Raw genomic sequence first — 22,036 nt, forward strand, 5'->3', positions numbered from 1 at the left:
AGATTACAGAGGGATAGAGCAGAAAACAAATAAATACAATGTCATGCAAAGGCAGTTTACTTGCCAACTCCAAGAAACAGACCGAAGCCCAGTCAGAAACAGGTCTTTTGGACAGTCTGCCTGCGTACCCGAACTATGTCATGCTGAGCATGTTGTTTATCTCTTTGGTTAGTTCAGGTCAGCCATCCCAGCTGCATCCCCTCCCAGCCTCTTGGCCACCCCTAACCTGTTCTCCTGGGGGACAGACAGAAAAGCAAAGCGATAAACAGGGAAGATCTCAATGGCCTGCAAGCACTGATCAGCAATAGCTAAAAAACTGTTTTGTTATCCACACAGCTTTAGTCATGAATCCAAAATAGAGCACCATATGTACTGCTATGAAATAAGTTACAAACCGCAAAACCTACTGAATACCAAAGTAGTGAAGGAGACTAAGAAGTCATTTAGACATTGTTAGGGAACTTGCCCACATGTATTTATACTAGACAGAGTTTCTTGCTCAATTTTCTTGAGTTTGCTAGGTGTGAGGCTCATTCTTTCACATCAACGGTTGTTAAATGGAAAAATGTTAACAGAGAATACACCTGACCTAGAATGAACGAAACAGATACTGCTGATGAAATAACACTGAGATGAACATTCAAGTCTGAAGCGTTTCCAGGCTTCACAATTCTCCAGTGCTTAACAACAACAGATATGCAACCTCCTTTGCTCTTAGACCAAAGACCCACCGCTGGCCAGAGCTGAGCTAGTGAGTGACACTGGTTGGGCCTCTCTGAATGCAGATTTAAGGGGAAAAACAACCGCTTTGCAACAGCAGCTGGGAGAGTGAAGAGTGAGAAGCAGCCCTGCAGACCCCCAGGTCAGTGCAGAAGTAGGGCAGGAGGTGCTGCAGGCAGGCAGCAGCAGTTCCCCTGCGGCCTGTGGAGAGGCCCCTGGTGGAGCCGGCTGTCCCCCTGCAGCAAAAGGGTCCCACATGGAGCAGATCTCCACGCTGCACCCCCCCTGTGGAGGAGCCCCCGGTGGAGCAGGTGGATGTGGCCTGGAGGAGGCTGCGGCCCATGGAGAGCACCCGCAGGAGCAGGCCCTGGGCCAGAGCTGCAGCCCGTGGAGAGGAGCCTGTGGCAGAGCAGTTCATGCCTGAAGGACTGCACCCTGTGGTACGGACTCATGCTACAGTGGTTTCTGAAGAACTGCAGCTAACAGGAAGCCCACATACGATCAGTTCAGGAAGGAGGGCATCCCGTAGAAGGGATCCCATACTGGAGTGGGGGCAGAGAGTGAGGAGGAAGGAGCAGCAACAACCAAGTGTTATGGATTGTCTGCAACCCTCACTCCCCCGTGCAGCTCAGACAGAGGAACAAAACATCTTTAGTTTACGTTTAGTTCTCACTCATCTGTTATCAATTGGCAATAAACTGATCTTCCCAAAGTTGAGCCTGTCTTGCCCAAAATGGTAGTTCTCCTGGGATTTCCCTACCCTTATCAAGAAAAAATAAAGAGACTGGTTGAGATAGTTTCTTGCCCTGTCCTCTGAAGAACAAGAACACAACAGCGGTACGCTGGTGCTTAGCTACCTACCGGTGTTATGCCACCAGCCTACTACCCAAAAAATGTTTTCACTATTCAACTGAAGTAAAACTATAGAAAGTGAAACTACTTTGTGACTTTCCAGCACCATCTGAAGCTTACATTGGTGCCAATAATTTAAGAAGAGATTCTCTGTTGCTAACTGGACTTCTGTGAAGATGCTGTACAAGCGTAACGCTGGTCTTTGTGCCTAGCTGATCTTCCAAATGCAGAACTGTTCTCCCCGAAGTAATTAAGAAACCACAAAATAAAAACAGAAGAACAAAAAACCCCGGACTAACCACCAACAAAAAACCCTTGGCAAAAAAAACTTCTGCCTAGAACAAGGCAAAAAGCCACAGAAGTGTGAGATACAGATACAAGTTTAGCAGCTCCTCTACGTTAGGAGAAATGCACAATAGGAAACTGTGCAGAAGCCCAGCACTGAAGTCACAGAAGAATTCTCCACAGAATTCTACCCTGGGTTTATCTATCCAAGAGTATAACTTGCATTATTTAAAGATGTCTTCAGATGGTTTCACCTTTCTAAGGCACATCAGGACAAAAGAGAGGAATTGGACAAGTATGTCCCCCGAGGAAAACCACTTTCTTTTAAATAGTGTTTTAAGGATAATCTACAAGACACAGGACTTTCTCAAATGGACCAAGCCAGTATTTGTATAGTCCTTGAAAAAAGTTATCCATACCAAGATGAGTTTGATGTTTCCTTAAAAGGGATATTAAAGGAGATTGTACAGGAGATTCCCAATTTTTAATTGGCTTGAGGAAGGAATTTTAACTTAACCAAAAGATGTATGAAAATGCCATAAGATTTCTGCCAGTCCTGGTGTCATCTTTCCTGCAGACAAGTAGCAGATGTAAACCCCTTGGTTCTACTACTGATTAAAGTGGCAGAATTGCCATACTTCCAGTACTGTAGCTGCTTGTAAGGCAATTCAGATGAAACAACTGTAGCACATATACCAGCAAATGATAGCTCCCTGAAGAAGTTTTCACTCTTCCTTTATTGTAGGGAAAAAAGTGGCTGATATTTCCTTAAGTCCAACTCAACATCATTATGTGAAGTAGTATCTTAAGACCACCATTACTCTTTAGTTACTAATTAACATCTTAATTATGGCTCTCAGGATTAATCAGAAGGCTCAAACATGTACTTAAAGAATCTTTAAAGACTAAGTTCTAGAAGAGATGAAGTTAAAATGCCCGTAAGAGTCATTACGGTATTTCAGTAGTCAGTTTCTTTACTTCAAGAAAAGAAACTTTGCTTTCTTACATTTGGAAAAGATCAGAGTCAATGAAAAGACTTGCCAGCTAAAACTCCAGGTCTTCTATCCAGAGAAAGTACTAAAGTTTTCCCAGTACAACTACTGCATATGCTGAAACACATTCAGTCATGTCAAAGAGCCGGGAGTTTTTCTCTGGCCACCGGAAGCCTTTAAGAGAATGGGCACACTTCAGAGCGAGCTTGCCACTAGATACATGTAAACAGGAAATGAGACTTCCTCTTGAGCTAAAGCTTGGACAGACTTGTTACACTGATCAAGACACAAATTACTCCATGATAGCTCTCAGCTACCTTTGGTGATCTTTTGTGGAATACAGTTTAAACCTAATACCAACCGCCATTTATGATATAGTAAGTTACACTGAGGTGAAATACACAGTAACTATGGCTGGCTGTCCAGTGAGGTGAAAAGTGCTGGGAAGGATGGAGACGGAGTTAAGCAAGAATAAGTATGAACCTACAACAGAGCCATGGCACTATCCTGGTTTTGGATGGAATAGAGTTAGTTTTCCTCCTAGTAGCTGGCACAGTGCTATGCTTTGGATTTAGGGTAAGAATAATGCTGATAACACAGTGAAGTTTTAGTTGTTGCAGAGCAGTGATTACAGTAAGGCAAGGACTTTTCAGCTTCTCACTGCCCTGCCAGCAAGGAGGCTGTGGGTGCATGAGGAGCTGGGAGGAGACAGAACCAGGACAGCTGACCCAACCCAGACAAAGGGATATCCCATAGCATGGTGTCATGCTGAGCAATTAATATGGGGTGGCAAGGACTGCTGCTTGGGAACAGGCTGGGCATCAGTCAGCAGGTGGCAAGCAATCACATTGGGCATTACTTGCTTTGTACATTATCATCATCAGCATCCTCCTCCTCTTCCTTTTCTGTCCTATTAGTGTCTCATCTCAACCCTTGAGGTTTTACTTTTTTTCCTCTCCTGATTCTCTCCCCATCCCATCAGAGGTGAGTGGGGTGAGGCAACAGCTGTGTGGTGCTTAGCTGCCAGCAGGGTTAAACCACACCAGGCACTCAACAGTAAGATCTCTTATTTGGGCCTCATAGATACTCTTATCCAATCAACTGCTAAAACCTTTTTTCTTGACACTGTGTTTGGGATTTGGGAATGGGAGATTTGTCTTTCTGCTCTGACCTCTCTTCTAGGTGTATATACCTCTTTCACTTTCTTGGCTGTGCTAAGATCACTTGAAGATCTATGAAGGTTGGCTTGGACAAAAAAGTAAAAACCAACAGCACAGACTGACTACTTAAGCTGGCACAGATGACTTAAGCCTACATCAACATAAGGCTCATGAGCTGTTCAAGATTAGATGCATCAAAACTACATATAAATGTTCACCTTTTTTAAAATATTACAGGTAGTGTTTAGATATGATTCTTACAAAAAGACTGCATTGCTATTCATCTCAGCTTATAGCTTCACAGAGGGTGGCCTATACTCAGGAAGGAGCACAGAATTTTGTATCAGGCATTTGGTGGCCATGCGTCGCTGTCCCTGGTCATTCACTGATTCTGTCTGTACCGAGTCTCAAGCTGTTAAAGACTCAGAATGGCGCAATGGTACCAGCAACATCAGGAACACTGTTACTCGTACAACAGAAAATGCAAAGCTGCACACAGGAACTGTTATGTTAACAGTTGCATCATGACGCCAAGACTGAAGATTTGCAATAAAAAGCCAAACATCTACTGTAATGTTAATATTACAACAAATGAGATGAAATTTAGAAAAATAAATGACTACTTACCTTATTAGAGCTCCCAGCTTTAATTCCAACAGGTATTTTACTCTAAAAACAAAGATAATTCAGTTTTTATACTGCTCCTAGAAACAATCATGCTTGATATAGAAATATTTAATTCCTAGACTTACAGGAGGCCAAACCATACTTGTTTTACATAATTAGCTTGTTCCTTTCCTTCCTTGGATTTATTCAAAACAGTACTACATCTTTGACAGAGTTATTTATGTTAGTGGTAAAATGATTAAGACCTTAGACTACTTTGATTGTATTTATTCTTTCAAAATAGTTTTGTCACCCTTTTACTTAAATTTAACTAGATTTGTTAGTAAAAATTCTGAACTAATACGAATTTTGTTAGCTGATGACTGATTATAAGTATAGATCAGCCTTATAAATGAGCCTTGGTATAGTTAAAGAATCAGTATATACTTCAGAATAGTTAAAAGTCTGACTTGTGAGAAATGTCAAATTGTTTTTGGCAAGGACAGACTACCTTTTGACTGAAGATGCATGATTTCCAAACAGGCTAAGAACCAACCCTTGTCTCTTATGCCTTCTGAAAACGCAAGGCGTACATTATATACCTGCCCCAATCAAAAATTTGGGTGACAGAGTGCCTACTACTGTAGGCTCTAGTCTCAGACGTGAAATGTCATAAAAGTGACATTAAACATTAGAAGTGACTTGCAGTTTATGAAATCATGCAGTTCTACCACTTACTGCTTTGCATCACTGCTCACTGAATGCATGTTGTAAGTCACTGCATAGAAGACATGGTAAATCCAAGGAAACAAAGACCTCAATACTACAAATATATTGTTGGGACTTGGTATACATAAGAACCTTAATCATACCTACCCCCAGTTTCTAAATATTAGAAAATGAGATGACTACCTCTAGGAATCATTTTCTCTTCCCCCAGGTAAGTTACCTATTTCACAGCTGTGTTGATTTTGAAAGAATTAATGTATCAGTGACAGATTTTGTCTAAGATACTCTTGATTTTATCAGAGAGCTGAATCAAGCTACACATGGATGGGAATACATCGCTGTAATTGCTGACATACTAATAATTATTATAGCACTTCACTTACATTCAGTGCTACCATTTCCTCGAGGACATTATACAGCCTGGCTGGAAAATAGATTTATTCTAAATGAGAGGAAATAATAGAACCATATCTACTTACCATTAGAACTATAAAGTATGTTATTACAAAGATCTTAAGTTTACTATAGTGGAAAAGTAGAGCATACAGCATTACTCACTGAAAATAAGGAAACTGCTTAGTCAAATGACCCTTTCCTATTTTATGTTATTTGATCCATACCTCAGGACAAGGCTCTACATGACAATCTTTGATAGAACAATGGCCATCGTCAGCCCAGAATGGGCACGGTCTCTTCAGATTGACCTAAACACACAAAAACAAAAGGTTACAATCAGTATTATTTAAAGCAAATTTTAAAACAGAGAACTCCCACTATCAAGTCCTTTCAAATTAAAAAAGATAAAAAGAAAATGGTTAAATTTAGTACTGACATATAAAAACATACGTTGAACTACTCTCCCTCAGAGCTGAAGCTTGGTGCATTGGAGTTGTCAATAATGGTACCAAGTGGACACAAACACAGAATAGTAAAGCCCGAATTCAATCTGTCAGTTAATGTAACTTAAAAAAGCAGTAAACGAAATGCTAAAAAGAAGGCAAACCAGACACATACAGCTATAAAATGGCTGTACTTAGTTGTATTTGTACTAAACTGATCAAGGAAATATATTTCATGGAAGACAGGAACTAGTACAGAAGTTTATGGTTTAAATTAAATGCTTGGAGGATTTCAGATTCCAAGCAGTAAAAAATGGACAAATCACTACTACACTTCATTGCTCTAGTCAAGGAATAATGGGTATCAAAATATTAATGGACTTAAAGAGCTGATGTTGTACAAGTATAAATAACTAAGAGAAACCACTTCAGAAACATTACCAGCAAATCCAGTCATGTTTTCTTGTCAATGCTCCTATTTGTTATTAAATGGCAGAATAACACACATACTAGAATCTACTACATAGCAAGAGACTCAAACACTTTGCGATTACATTTCATGCTGATTGCCAATATGAAAGTCAGTTCAAAAAAAAGTTTTATTTTGCATTAGCCATATACACATAGTAACACACACTTGGACCTCATTGTTCCTACACTGAAGACTACATACTTAAAGTTTTCTTGCATGATCAACCAGAAACACTGTGGAAATACACCATCTTTGAAATCTAAAATTACAAGTGAAATACAACACAATTATCCTCAGAAGCTATCAACATTTTTGGATAAAAATGAAGACACACTTTTACAACTCTCAAAGTAAAACTATTGTTTCTCAGTTTTCCTTTAGCAAAGTCTGTACTAGTTTCCTTCAGTTTATAAGTATTATTCAAAGGCATTAAACTGAAGTCACTACTTATATCAAATAACCTGCTTAAATGATTGGAGGTTATTACTTTATATTTGAAACTTTTGAGTCCACAGTTGGACACAGCAAGAGTTCTAATAAAATGCACTGTAAAATTAAGCCTAATACTCCAAGGACAGCATCAAGTCCTTGAACAATTTCAACACAAACTTAAGATTTAAAAACATGCTCACAATTATTATTTAGGTCTATACATCTTAAGCCAGAAAACTAATCCATATGCTAGCTCACAAGAAAAGACTTATACAAGATGTACATCAAATGGAGTCATATACTGTAACAGCATTCCTGTTGTATCTCATCACTACCACTGCAGTAAGAGCTGGTACACAAAACATGCCCTCACACCAATTTCTACCAAAAAAGCACACCCAAACCAGCTAATACTGTTAGGATACAACCTTCTTCAAAGTAAACCCTAACACACTTAAGCAGCCACAAGGGCCGGTGTGCAGTCCACCCATTGCTACACAATATTTACTAATTCTAGAGAAGAATTTGTCAGAAAATCAAGCTGAATAAATTGGAAAGTTTTTTATCCGTTTCCTTCTGAATAAGCAGCAGGTTTTTTGTCCCTGCACAGAATCAAGGAAGTGCTATGGAGTCGGTGCATAATCGGTATTGATTAAAGTACAAAGACTGTACAACCTCAGTTGGGCTCACAAGTGTGCTTTGTGTGTGAGCATAGATACTGCTTAGTTACTTGGACCTTGCATCTTCCTGTTAGCAATATCAGCAATGCAAAAAAAACTTCAACTCCTGACTATCCCCCAGCTCTATATGTTAACACACTGCATTTTGCTGTCTCAGTTCTCTACCCACTGGAAGAATATACCTATCCACTGAGGGTGAATCAATAATACAGATTCCAAAATAATTTGTATTGGTTTGGTGCCTGTCATGCAGGAAAATTGTAAGCATTAACTACTGTTTGTACACTCAAGCATACAGTCATTTGGATGAAATCAAAACTGTATGAAAGATGAGGTAGGATTATAACAAACTGTGATCCGCAGACTGCTATTAAAATTAAGATAAAACCTCAATTTGCAGGATGAAATTACTGTTGTATAGTTTGTACAAAACCTTGTATACATGCTAGCCCTCTCTTTGAGTTCAATCTTCCTGTTGCCTCTAGAGAAACTAATGAACAGAACCAAGTGATATTCTCCCTCAGGTCGCACATACCTTGCTTCTCCTGAAAACTCAAGTTAGAACTGCGTCATGTAGCAGGAGGAAATTCAAGATGAAGTTACATACTATTGCTTGCTCAGACTACACAGGGAAGACTCTAGTGCTTTTCCTGTCTCACATTTATAACCCCACCTTACATTAACTTAAATATTTGTCTGATACCAGACCAAGTAAATAACTTACTGCATCCTGAAAACCAAAAAAAAAAAAAAATCCTGAAAAATTGACCAGGTTAAAGGGAAGCACTGGTATAACACACAGTCAGACAAGGCCAAGATATAAAAGCAAAGGAACAGAGATGGCCTGCTCTGAAGAGGAATCTTTTTTTTTTTTTTTCCTCTCCAGTGGCAGGTAACCATCTGATAAGCTCACACAAAATGTAACCTCATTTTCAAGCTAAACACATCTGAAAATAAGAGTCTTATTTCACTCATCAGAGTCTAACAGAGAGAAAACAATTGTTGAAGGACGTGAGTGGTATCACAGACCATTTGAAAAGTATTTGTTCCTCTTTTTCAAAGAAATAAAAGCTCTCTAGATAGCAAACACTGACATCAGAACTAAGCTGGTAAGAAAAAGAAATAATTGTAATATTTTAATTTCCAATTATACAAGTTACTTTGAAGACAAGTGCTGCATGCTGTCAAAAAGCTACTAATATACAACCCTTTCCCAGATGTAGCCGTCCAAAGACATTGCCTTGAAAATTACCACTTACACGCTGAATGAAAGCAGTAGATTTGCTGTCACGGACTCCAGGATTAACAGAGCAAACACAGGACCTCCTACCAGTATAACTTCCAGGGGCTGAAAGCCTGCTATAACCAAATGAAAGAACTCTACATTTCTAAAAGACAACTTAATGCAGCCAAGTTGGTTTGCTCAGTAATCTTCCCTGTATTTTATGGATTTCATTTAAATTATTCAGGAAAAAAGTCACTAATTGTACCTTGTAATATCTGAAGTAATCACGTTCTTGCAGTTTCTGTATTTTGGGGAAGATCTTGAACGTATTGAAGTCATCGATGCTTTCTATATCACATAAGCAATCATCTAGGACTCCTGTGAGCTATAAAAAAAACAAACATTGGATTGTTTTTTAATCAAGAAATGCAGCATTAACTGTGGAAAAATCCTCTAAAAAAGATAACAGTCAAAAGAAATAGCAGCAAAATGAAATTCCATACCAAAAAAATGTATTTCTCATTATGTAACATACTTTACACACCCAAAATTGGAAAATAACAGACCTTTGCACTTTTTAGCTTAAGTCCACCTTCAAACACAACTCTGAATCAATGTTAGACTACCATTTCCAGCCCTGAAATTTGTTTTTACAGATTCAATGTATAGAACGTTCTGCAGAACAAACAGCAAGATTTTCCAAACTACAAATACACATTATCTTAGCACAGAATTGCAAACCAAGTATTCAACTAATGAGCATGCAATAGAAGAATTCCCCAAAAAACACAACTATGCACTGTTATCCTATTTTTTTCATTTCTTCTTAAAAGTACAAAAAATTCTAGATAGTTTCTTTAGCAGTATGGGAGAAAGAGGCATCAGTACTTTTCCGCCTAAGAAGTTAGTAACTTCACAGTTAAATTCTACAAACAAATGCAGGTGTCTGCACTTGTTTTTCCTAATATTACAAGGCTGTAAACCTATTGTGAAATTAAGCCTGAACTTCCCAGGCTCCATCCCTCCTGTGCCAGGACCACAAGCTTGCTGGCACTGAACTAGCCCAAGACTGTCCCTGCAAGAAAGCGCGCACAAGTGCCGAGGCAGCCCAAGCGCTGCCAGCACAGGAGAGGAAGTAGCAGTGCACAAGTAGCCAAGAGAGGCCCCAACAACTGAGCAGACAAAGCTATGGCAACAGTTTTGCTAAGACCCTGACAGCACCTTAATGAGAGATGAGAACAGTGAAAACGTGATTCTGTGAACATTTGTGACATAAATTGAATGAAATCTCAACTACTCCTCAGCTTCTTCACCAAATAGAAGCACCCTTGAAAGGCCTTTCAAGCTTACGTTTGAAGGCTTTAGTCCATATCTAAATGAATGGAATCAAGCACTGCTGCTAACTACTATTATTCTTCAGCCAGATGTGAAATTCGTCAGCATAACTGATGGCCTAGAAAGCAAATAAAATAGGAAAGCTCGCATATTTTGTATCTTGTGTAGGCTTAGAACTTCTCAGTACTAAAAGGCTGCATGCGAAAGGAGAAGAAAAACATTGTGTTTTTTTCTCCATAGATTTCACAGCTAGATGAGATGAGGTTATGAAATCGCCTAATATGTTTTATGCATGATAAATCACTCCACTACTTTACAGCAAAGATACCGTTATATAACCAAGCTTGATATAAAAAAAAAGTCACCAGAAATCACACTGTAGGCTTCCGCTCTTATGAAGAAGAAAGGAAGCCCAGGAAGTGGACTCCTCACCACCCAAGAGAATACAGCGAGGTTATGGCAATAAAGCATTTTAGTAGGAAATTCCCCTTACATAGATCTTACTTTCCCTGACACACTAAATAGGCTGTCGCAATTCTGCAGGGTAGTTATGGTAATGAAGTAAAACACATTTAAGGGAAGCAACTTCACCCTAAAGTCTTCCATGCTGTTACACTTGCTTTTGTTAATGTTATTTAACTTCAAACCTGGGCAAACAGCTCTGGAAGACTGTATTCATTAACAGGCTTTTAAAAAGCCTAAAGACCTCACAACCCACATGACTGCCAAGTTCTAAGCAAGAATACAGAAGTTATTATCAACATTTACAGAAGTAAAACATCCATGCACTTTAAATTTATGATTTCATTGCAAAACTCAAGTTTTTGTATCAATCACACATGGAGAAAGTAACTTGGCCATCTTTACAAGTAACACCTTACCACTAACAAACAGTTCGCACATTCTGCTAAAATACAAAAAGGCAGAAAGGTAACTCAACATTTTGCTCAAATATTATTCAACTATATAACAGAGTAGCTACGTAAAGAACAGTAACGTATTAAGATGAAAGCAGAGTGAGGAGGAGCTGAGAAATTTTCTTTGGACTTAAAGATGAAGAGTAGGAAATAATTCTGATGCTTGCCTCCCACTGCTTATAAAAATATTTAGACCATCTTTGCAAAACCAAAAATGCCGCTCTGGGGGAAAGTGATCCAAATCAACAAGCTGTACTTACAAGCAGTATCAAATACCCACAGAAAATAAAGCTGCAGTCCTTTATTTAACCAAGATAACAAACTAATTGAAGTTACACCTTTGCCAGATGTCTCTGATAACACTTTCATTCTAAGAACACCTTTCACAATGTAGTGCATTTTACTCAGAAAAATAAGCAGTGCCAAAAATAATCCACCCCCCAAACTAGAAGAGGGCTCAAATTTTTTAAGAGAAAAACTAATATAGAGTAGCAAGAGCAAGCAAGCAAAACTCTCAATTTCATTCTCATAAGCTTTACAAAACTGAAGCAGTTGGCTCCCTGAATACATAAAACTGGAAAAAAAAAAAAAAAAAAAAAAAAGATGTTTCCTTGGAAGGCACGTTCTAAAATTAAACGATGCTGTATCTGTACCAAAACACAATTTATGAAGTCCTTTGACAGCCCATATGAAAAGCCAATACTGCACAGGAGCAGCGTCAGTTCATGGCATGCTAACTCCAGCCGCCCTTGTCATTAGTGCCGGTAAAGTCTTCAGCGCTTAATGACAGACCGCTAAGAAAATGCATGAAACTGCTCTGTTTGTCAGCACCCGGATCCCCCAGTGAATTTTCCATGTGAAGATATGAAAATAAGGGCAACATATTTCACAGTTAACACTACCTATTGCATGACCTACTTTGCTATTCACGCCACTCATTTTTTGCCTTTTTGAGCTGAGCTGCACTAGTTAAATTAAACCACAAATACACAGCCAAACTCTACTAGAAGTTAGCACAACTTCTGAACTGTACTAGAAGTTACCACCAGCAAGTATCAGGCTTCCTTTTCATTTATCCATTTGTTCATTTACTTTGAACTTTACGATAAACTCTAGGAGCATTAGTCTAACATTAGTGTGATCAAAGTCAGACACAGACTAGTTTCTATTCCTTATTCCCAATATGCTTATCAAAGCATTCCCATGTATCATTAAACTTAGTTTAGTTTTTGTACAAGTATCAGCTGCGTTGGACATGTCAAACTGCTCCAAGATAAACTGAGCTTTCACACAAAAAGGTCGGCGTTTAACCTGCATCAACTTCTCCTTATGAAAGGCCGGCAAAGAAGTGTACTCAGCACTTCAACGTTATCAGCAACCCGAACAAGCGCATATACTAACAAGCAGCATATTTACACCAACCACCTTATTAGTGCTATCAGGTTGCTGCACTTTAATTGCTCCAACAATTAGAAGACCACCAGGGACACCGCTTTGCTCCTCAACGTTTCACTCCGCCAGGGCTGCAGAACAAGAGAAGAACTGCAGGTAACACAACCCCAAGGGCTAATGGGCAGCTTATCTTTCCTCGGGGCAAGTCGAGCCGTGGCTGTTTAAGCTCTCAGCCCAGGGTAATAACAGTCCTACAAACAGCCACCCCTCTGCCAAGGGCTGCGAGAAAGCCACGACAGCCTAACACCTGCGTTAGGAGCTCCAGTTCAGCCAGCGTCTCGTTATGCTGGGATAACTGTTAGGCAAGGGGTTTTTTTGAAGCCTCGGACAGCTTCAGGTTATAACCCCAAACCGTGGGGTTCCTGAGCTCGGTTACTCCCCGCCTCGGGCCGTCAGCCTCCACCCCGCACATCAACTTCAGAAGACGCAATAAAAACAACACCCGGCGGCCCCTCCGCTCCACGTGCTCACCGCGACGCCCGGGGCCGAGCCACAGCCCCCCCTCCCCTCCCCTCCCTCCCCGACACGGGGCTGCCCTTCCCCGCCGGCTGCCCGAGGACGGCGCTGCCCGGAGGCCGCGGGCCGTGCCCGAGCCCCCGCCGCCGATCGCCCCCCCCCCCCGCCCCCGGCCGCCCCGCTCCTCCCGCCGCGGCTCCCACCTGGGCCTCCGCCGCGAGGACGCAGCCGAGCGCCGCCAGCAGCCGCAGCGCCGCCCCGCTCCGCCCGGCCCCGCCGCCGCTGCTCATGCTGCTCCCGCCGCTCCGCCCGGCCGCACGAAGCGGGCGAGGCTCGGCGAAGCGGCGGCGTCTCCGTCTCCTCCTCCTCCTCCTCCTCCTCCCTGCCCGGAGCCGTCGGGCGGGGGCGCCGCGCTCGCCTCAGCCCGAGCGCGCGCCGTCCCCTCGCGCAGCACCCGCCGCCCGCGCGGCCGCCCGGCTGCCAGCCCGCCGCGCCGCATGCCGGGACATGTAGTCTGCGCGCGCGCGGCGCCCTCCCGCTGGTACTCCTCCTCCTCCTCCTCCTCCTGCTGCTCCTACTGGTGCTGCTGCTGCCCCTCCTCCCGTCGCCGTCCAATGGGAGCGGACCACGCGCGCCTCCAAAACAAGCGGCGGGCGGGCGGGCGCCGGCTGCTGCTGCTGCCGCTCCTACTGCGTGGGTGTGAGGGGGGCGCAGGCGGCGGTTGGCGGCCGTTAGCGGCTCCCTAGCCCCAGCCCCAGCCGCTGTGTGGCAGGAGGTGGCGGCCCGGCCAGGGGCAGCCCGCTCGCCTGGCGCCTCGCAGGTGAACGGGGGCGAGTGATCAGGAGCGGGGCTTTATTTATTTATTTATTTATTTATTTATTTATTTTTCCTCAGGTTAAGCCGTTTCTCTGAGCGGAGCTTCTGCATAAGAAGCCGTTTGTATTACGAAGTAGGGAATATTTATATTCCCTCCTGGAAGTCGGGAAATAAGAGTTTATTTACCTTACCTCGTCTCATTTTCTTATCTGTAGCTAATGAAAAAGCTTTGCGGTAGTCATTCACTGGCTTCAATGTCTTTTTAATTTCAGTTGTAGACAAAAATAGAAGCGTAGGCACAGGCTCCTGTGTAGGAAGTGGAAGCCCACAGGACCTTCCAGGTGCAGGTTCACCTCACAGCTGGGCTAAGGAAATCCTGAGTGGCCTCAAGAGGCAGTCCTCCAACTCCCTCTCTTCCTTGTTCCCCATCCCATAGCAATCCTGAAGCTGCATGGTAAATCAATTCACAAGGTACTTGAACTGTTTTATTTATTTATTTTTCAGGGATAGTTTTCTACCAGAGCAGCCCGCTGAGCTGACACGCGTTATGGCTGCTCCATCACTCAGTCTGATCAGGGGAAGAGGACAGGTCATGCATCCAGAGAGGAAGAGAGGGTAGGACCATCCCTTCCAGTGTCTGCTTACTGATAGATCTGATAGATCAGCTAATTCTATTTTATTATTTATTAAGTATTTACTGGTTCCTTGGGGCATAGTGGTTGGCAGCTGAGAGGTTGAAAGCTATTATATTGCATCAGTTGAATTTGTGAAGCTTTGCTTTGCCAATAGGTATGGGAACTGATCTAAAACTTACTGCTGCTTCTTTTCAGTTCCTTTTAAGTGCTTTTTTGAAAAAAAAAAAAAAAAAAAGCTCAGAAACAATCAACCTTTGGTTCCCAACAGTTATCTGCATGGCTGTAGTTCACTTGCAAGCTTGCAAAAGTTTGTATTTTTGTGGAGAAACATGAGTATTCCCCTGATTTCATGTGCAAGGTTGCTGGAACTAGGATTCTATTTTTCATCCATCCATTAACCCAGGTTTGTCTCATATTCGCTCTATTAAAGGATAATATTCCTTTACTGGAGTATGGAGACAAGCACTAAGGTCAGGGAAACTATTTTTGTGAGCAAGTTTTTAAATTGGCTGTGGTTATTTACGTTTAATTACAAATTCAAAATAGTTTTCCATTATCTTTATCATTAAGTACCAGTATGTCACGGTTTTTTGCATTGCTGAAAATGGGTTGAAAAGGTGAAGGTCTGATAGTTACGAATTCCAGAGAACGTGAAATTAAGTAGGCAGTAGTTTTATAGTTTGGTCACTGAGACAAGATGTAACATACAATTTGGAAAGGATAAAATTATAATCTCTGCCTACTTTCAGCAACAGTGACCAATATATTTGCTAGATATTTGAGAAAAAATGGCGGAAGAGCTAATGCTGATATTTACATGGCCACACCTGGCTCACACTGTTGCTATTCCATGACTTATTGCAAGTAGTTTGTATTTCTCGCAAAGGTACAGTTTCTGTTTGGTAGATCCAGGTGAATTTACTGTATAGGCTTTCATTTTATAGGTTTTATAGGCACAATTTTAATAAGTAATAAAACAGAAAAAAAAAACACCTTAGAAGTACAAAGTGCTTGCAACTGCCACACACCTGCACTATATATAGGACTATGCAAATTAGATGTAAACTCCTGTATTTTCCAAGTTCACTCAGTTGTTAATTCAGAACATTTTATGTGAGTTACTGAAAATACTTCATTTCTTCACCTCCAACAGTCTAACCCTGCTTGCGTTGAAAGTTGGTAACAGTTTAGTTTTTGACTGCAGTATCAGCAGTATAAAGCGTTGGCCGTAGAAGTGTACAAAGAGTAATTGTAAGACAAAACCAAAATGAATTCCTTACAGAGTAATTTTAAGACAAAAAAAAAACTTATTTGCATATGTATTTACTGTATCAGCTGAATTTTGCTTACTACTATTTTCTAAACTCTAGCGTATATTCTTTTGTTTTTGTGTCGATTTCAACCTTTGAATGTTATTTTGGTAGAGTAATGAAGCATGGAAAAAAAAATCATAACAGAATTTTTTTGTGAAATCAGTTTCAGGAAACATCTGCAGGAGAAATGGTATTATGATTGCAAACAATGTTACAAAACTGGGCATATGTGCTAAGCTCCTTTCCTTTAAAGAAACTTGCCATGATGTTACAGTATTTTAGCAGGGGCTGAGAACAGGCCTTGCTGGGGAGACGGTTAATCATGCCTTCTATCCAAATAGTTTATAGTATGCTGGGTTCATGAAGAGAGTCTGGACTATATATTTAATTTTTCAAGGCACATGTGTGTTGCTTAGCATAAGAACAAGCATCTTCTGTGATTTCGCAACATGCATTGCTGGTAAAAATGTTTTCTTTGCAAGCTCTACTATTTTCTTTCTGTCTGCGAAAAATACAGGAACTGAAAACGTTACTCTGTAGTAGTAAATAAGAGTTAAATAACATACATCAGTTACCTTTTCTCCGTCACAACATAGTTCTCTAGAGCGGACAGAGATCTGGGTACACAGAGAGAGAGTAACAGGAAGCCTTATAATGGATGCAACAGATCTGCAATTACACGGCCTCCCTGGCCAAGCTTGCTTATGGTTTTCAGGGAGGGCGCAGTGGGAACTGATACTGATGAAGTTCTGCCACTTTTTTTCTGCTAGTTCACTTGGTCCCTTTTGGTCAGATTTTATTTGCCTGAATTGAGCTCATGCACTCCGGTTGTACACAGAATTTGTGTGTGGTCATCTGCCATGTAAAAGCATATCTTAGAAATTATTAGACTTAAGTGAGCGAACAGGCACATTTCACCTTATGAGAAGCTGGGTAAATCACAGCTGCTTTGCCAAGTACGTGAACTAGATTTCAGTAACCTGACACATGGCTTTCTGGAATTTTTTTGCCCTTGAAACTTTTGCCTTTACTTATTTATTTTTCCAAATTAACATTTGAATGACTCATTTCTAAAATTAGCAAAAGTAAACCAGAGGAATCAATACGTCACAAATTCCTGTTCAAGTCTGGCAAACACCAGCAGTGAGAGCGCAGTGTCTGTTGGGCAATGGAGTATCTTACAGTAGGCTAACTATGAAGATCTGAGGATACAGTAAGGCAACAACTTCTGGTAAAACATCTGATGTAAGTACAAAAAGCAGACAAGATGTGGGGCATGTGAGTTCTGTGGTCCATTAGGACCACTACAGCTGTACACCTGAAAACCTGTTTTTTTTCCAGCTGTGTCATTAGGCCTACTACAAGTTTTTATATCTCTTTGCAGAGAAGATGCAGATTCCCCATCCCTGGAGGTGTTCAAGGCCAGGCTGGATGGGGCTTTGGGTAACCTGGTCTGGTGGGAGGTGTCCCTTCCCATGACAGGGGCTGGAACCAGGTGGTCTTTAAGGTCCCTTCCAACCCAAACCATTCTGTGATTCTGTATCCTGTTCACACCTACTGGTGTCTGTTGTTGCAAATAATTTTTCAAAGTACCCATGGATGTCTAAATAAACAAGAGAAATGACTACAGCCTGTAAATGGATGAAACAGTGTAGGTCCAATGTAATAAAGTGATAAAAAGGGAAATTCCTAATATAAAAATAGCATACAGCAGTATCTTCACAATAAGTATAAGAAAAAGGGAAAAAAATAATTAAATAAAAATAAAAAATAGCAAAGTATAAAAGGGAGCATGCTTAAAAAAAGGTTTTTGTAGGTGATGGAAAAATTAACTACACATCTTAGCTATGCACCTGTACCTTGATTCCTATGCTTCCTATGAATGTATTACTGCTGAATGCTTACAAAGTGCTTTTTGTCATGTATGACAGCATCACCTCAGTCAAAATTGTAGATGTAAAGTAGTCTCTGGTGGCTTACTGTCATTCCTGTAGCACCTGTCATTTCTGAAGAAGGAGTATTAAAGAGATGACTCTGTTGACTATGTCAAACTTTTGAATATAGCAGGTGCAGATGAACGTAAGTAATCTGGTTTCCAAAAACACCCCAAGATTTATGTACTTTGTGTCCCTGCTTATCTGTCAACAAACCTGATGGTGAGGCATGGGTGTCAACTCAATTATTGTATGTTCCATAAAAACGGAGCAGCCAGGCAGGAAGCTCATGCCCCTTCAGAGGGGGTAAACTGCAGCCTAAGCCAGTCATATTACACTCACTTTCAATATTTTCATCCAGAGAAAGCAAAGTTTGACTGTTTCTGTGGCTCGTGTTTGACTTGGATGCAGCACAGCCTCCGGAGTGGTGGGAACATTCCCGTATCGTGCAGGCCTGTAAGGCAAACAGATTATCTGTAGGCTTACATAAGGTGGTCTAGGTACGTCATTCCTTATCTTCTCTCCATATACTGCTGTTGCTGTCAAATAAATGTCTAAACTGTAACATTCCTGTGCAACTGTAAAAGAACAGACCAATATAATCACTGGCAAAGGAAGTAATTTTAACTTTTTAGCTGCTGGTTAATTATTCCTACTCCAAAACAGCCTGAGAATTTTAACAACCTGGTCTAGCAACGTATTGAAGCTGCTGACAATTGAAAGCTATAGAGGGATACCTGGGAAAGAAAATGCCAGGATACGTTTCCTAACTCTACTGAAATATGCTAGAGCTGACGAATTTATGTTGAAACAGAAGTATGCTACTTAATAAAAACTCCCTTAAAGATTATTGACATGTACAAAGCAAATGAAGAAGAGTAAAGAAGGTTGCCTCACAGTACTGGCAGGCCCACAGCTAACATCATTAGCAATTATTAGCAATATACTAATTATTAGCAATCCCTCTCAGTGAGGGGAAGATTATCATTTCATTATGTTAGTGATGTGGCAAAGCAAAACAAAACAAAACAAAAAAAACATTGAGGATCAGTTAGAATTTTTTTTTAACATTTTTGGGGGGGAGGAGTTCGCAGTAATATTTTACTGGACAGGGATATATTCTCCATGGGTGGAAAAAAAAATTCATTGCAATCTTGTGCTCAGAAGACAAGAAACCCCTTTGTGAATGTGAGTTGTTATTTCAAACACTAAGCGAACTGGCAATCTGTTAGATTACCAGATGATTTGAAGACCTTTGGGAAAAGTTTTGTCCTCATCAAAGTTTTGTTTGCTTTAGGGCTGGGGAAGGGATGAGAAGCATGTGTAGCCTTGGTTTGTAAAAACAATTTAGTAATATTCATTTCATATTTGAGTGTAAATTTACAAAACCCTGAACTCTTTACGTTATCGTTAATTGCACTGAATTTAGCAGCTTACAGGGTTGCAGCAAGATAAGATATAGGTTGTCCTTAATAAAAAAAAAAAATGGTTAGAGAGCTAATTCGCTGTTTTAGAGAATGCTATTGCTTATAGTTATCTTACTGTTTTTTTTTTTGTTTTTTTTTTTTTGTGTGTGTGATATGGCTGTATTTGTTTTTTAAAAATAGTTTCTGTTTTTCTTGACTGGTCATTTAGTTAAGTAGCAAAGATCTTTGTGTATCTCATTAAAGTATGATACAAGAACAGGCATGTAACAGCCAAATGAATCTGTACTGTTGACAGTGCATTAGAGATATTTACTTGTAATTGCAGAATCTTCCTTAAGTACTAAGTAAAAAATGTTAAATTATGATTAGGTTTTGAGGCAGTAATGTTGTCTAGAATATTGGCCTCTATTACCATATTCCATTATTTTCAAGAGTGCTTTACAAATAACTTTAAAAAAAATCTAATTGAAAAGCTAATCTGATTTACGGATACACTTAAAAAATCAAACAACAACAAACACATGATTTTTAACAGCATTAGACAGTTTTGACTGCTTGTACAGGTGTTTTTCTTATAGAATTATTGTTATTGTTTAATAAAATCATTCCTGAATACTAATGTGGGAAGATTTCAGGGTGTAAGTTATAACTATATGTGCCACGTTGTTGGTAAAACCTGGCTTAGCACCTCACACCAATCATTAACACGTTTCCCTAGTTTACAGCTGCCTATGTAACAACACTACCCTAGGGATATTTTGAAGGATGTTAATGGGTACATTTTTATATAGTTTATACACACATTCCTGGATTGTGTTAGTAGTCACAGAGCATATCTGCTTCTGGGGTTAAGACCAGAGGTCTTCAAACAGCACACAGCGACAATATATATATATGCAGGTCATCAGGGCAGATATGGCACTCATTTTGTTGAGGCCTAAGCTTGACAAGTTTAAAACCCAGAGAATTCTTAGCTCTGCTGTGGATTTGTCATTGCTTACAATTTCAGGAGTGGCTCCAATTGTTACTCCAGCATTTCTGCAGATCTCTGTTGGTAGGCACACTTTTTCTGCTCAGTGTCAAACTAATTATCCATCACCAAAAACACTGCCTCTCTAAGGAAATCCAGGGCGACATACAGAATCAGCAATTTTATTTCTAATTAGGCTCAGGGGTACTCTTTCAACATAAGAAATGCCTCCCTTTGGGAATGAGTTTCAATATTAACATAGCAGTCAGTCAATCCGTACAGTGAACAGCCAAACTTAAATGCTAGACCTAAAACAAAAGTTTCTCTGGTGTCTTTTTTACCTATTATGAATGACAGAATCGTTAGTGATCTGTTAGCTCTACTTTGCAAATTAGGGTATCTATATGCAGAGAAAGATTTGTATGTGTTTGCATATGTGTAAGACTCAAAGGCAAAAACTCCATTTATGTCAGGCCATAAAAGTTATCCTCACAAAAACTTCTTTCCTGAGAATTCACGATTTCACAATTAACAGAATTATTGAAAACAAAAATTCCAGGTATTAGCAAAAATCCAGAGAGCAGAATGAGCTGCTGTTTTAATTTATATTCTGAATATAAGAGCAACTTAATCATTATCACTTTTTTTTTTTTTTTTTTTTTTTTTTTTTTAGAGTTGTAAAATGCATGAGATAGAAAATGAACTGTGCAGGAACACTCAATTTGCAATGCTTTCCCGACCAAGGCTACTTGTAGTTCCTCCAGCATGAGCTGGTTGCCAGAGGTGAAATTCTGCTCTATTGACGCTGCACCTTGAGTACTGTGTTCAGTTTTGGCCCCTCACTACATGAAGAACATTGAGGCCCTGGAGAATGTCCAGAAAAGAGCAACAAAACTGGTGAAGGGCCTGGAGCACAAGTCCTGTGAGGAGCGGCTGAGGGAATGGGGGGGTGTTTAGTCTGGAGAAGAGAAGGCTCAGGGCAGACCTCATTGCTCTCTGCAGGTACCTGAAAGGAAGGTGTGAGGAGCTGGGGGCAGGTCTCCTCTCACAGGTAACTAGTGATAGGACTAGAGGGAATGGCCTCAAGTTGCGCCAGGGGAGGTTCAGGTTGGCAATGAGGAGACTTTTCTCCTCAGAAAGAGCAGTCAGGCACTGGGACAGGTTGCCCGGGGAGGTGGTGGAGTCACCGTGCCTGGGGGTGTTCAAGGAAAGGCTGGACATGGTGCTTGGGGACATGGTTAGTGGGGTGGTATTGGTGGTGGGGTGATGGTTGGACCAGGTGAGCTTGGAGGGCTTTTCCAACCCTGATGGTTCTGTGATTCACCTGTGAAGTGACCTCACTGATGACAGAAAGGTAGCTAAGATGCACATGTAGCCTGCATAATGACATGCTGACCGATTTGGTCAGATTTGCTGGTTTATTTTGTGTGTATTGTACAGTATTGAACTACCTGATCTTTCTTACTTAGAACCTAATTTTATGCATGGGCCCCACTTAAGCAATTTGTATTACTGTAAGCGTAGGGAAGCCCTAAGCGAGAGAATGTGGCAGCGGTGGCGGTGGGGACCTAAAGCGCTGCCATCAAAGCACTGGGCATCAGCCGGGTGTCGGAGGCGCCCGTGGTGCAAGAGGCCGGCCTCCGGCTGCCCGCCACACCCGGCGCGCTCTGCGCCGGGGCTCCTCGGCCCCGTCCCGGCGAGCCGGGGTCTCCCCGCTCCTCCTCCGAGCGCCTCCCGGGCCGCCCGGCGCCTACCTGCGGCAGGAAGGGGGCGGCGCGGCGCGGGGCGG

The 22,036-nt window shown here is 41.1% G+C and overlaps 1 protein-coding gene across 1 annotated transcript in view; it reads right to left on the bottom strand.

Moving 5' to 3' along the window:
- Nucleotides 1-13,613, bottom strand: part of ERO1B (endoplasmic reticulum oxidoreductase 1 beta) — a 34,293-nt gene extending 20,680 nt beyond the window's left edge. Inside the window, exons 1-4 of the mRNA XM_084284094.1 lie at nucleotides 13,356-13,613; nucleotides 9,258-9,377; nucleotides 5,965-6,048; nucleotides 4,637-4,678 (exon numbers count right to left, since the gene is read on the bottom strand). Coding sequence (XP_084140220.1) covers nucleotides 4,637-4,678; nucleotides 5,965-6,048; nucleotides 9,258-9,377; nucleotides 13,356-13,442 — 333 coding nt within the window. The 5' untranslated portion in view covers nucleotides 13,443-13,613. The remainder of the gene's footprint in view (nucleotides 1-4,636; nucleotides 4,679-5,964; nucleotides 6,049-9,257; nucleotides 9,378-13,355) is intronic.
- Between the last annotated feature and the right edge of the window lie 8,423 nt (nucleotides 13,614-22,036).

Source organism: Netta rufina (assembly GCF_964035555.1).
Source record: "Netta rufina genome assembly, chromosome: 3".
Taxonomy (NCBI): domain Eukaryota; kingdom Metazoa; phylum Chordata; class Aves; order Anseriformes; family Anatidae; genus Netta; species Netta rufina.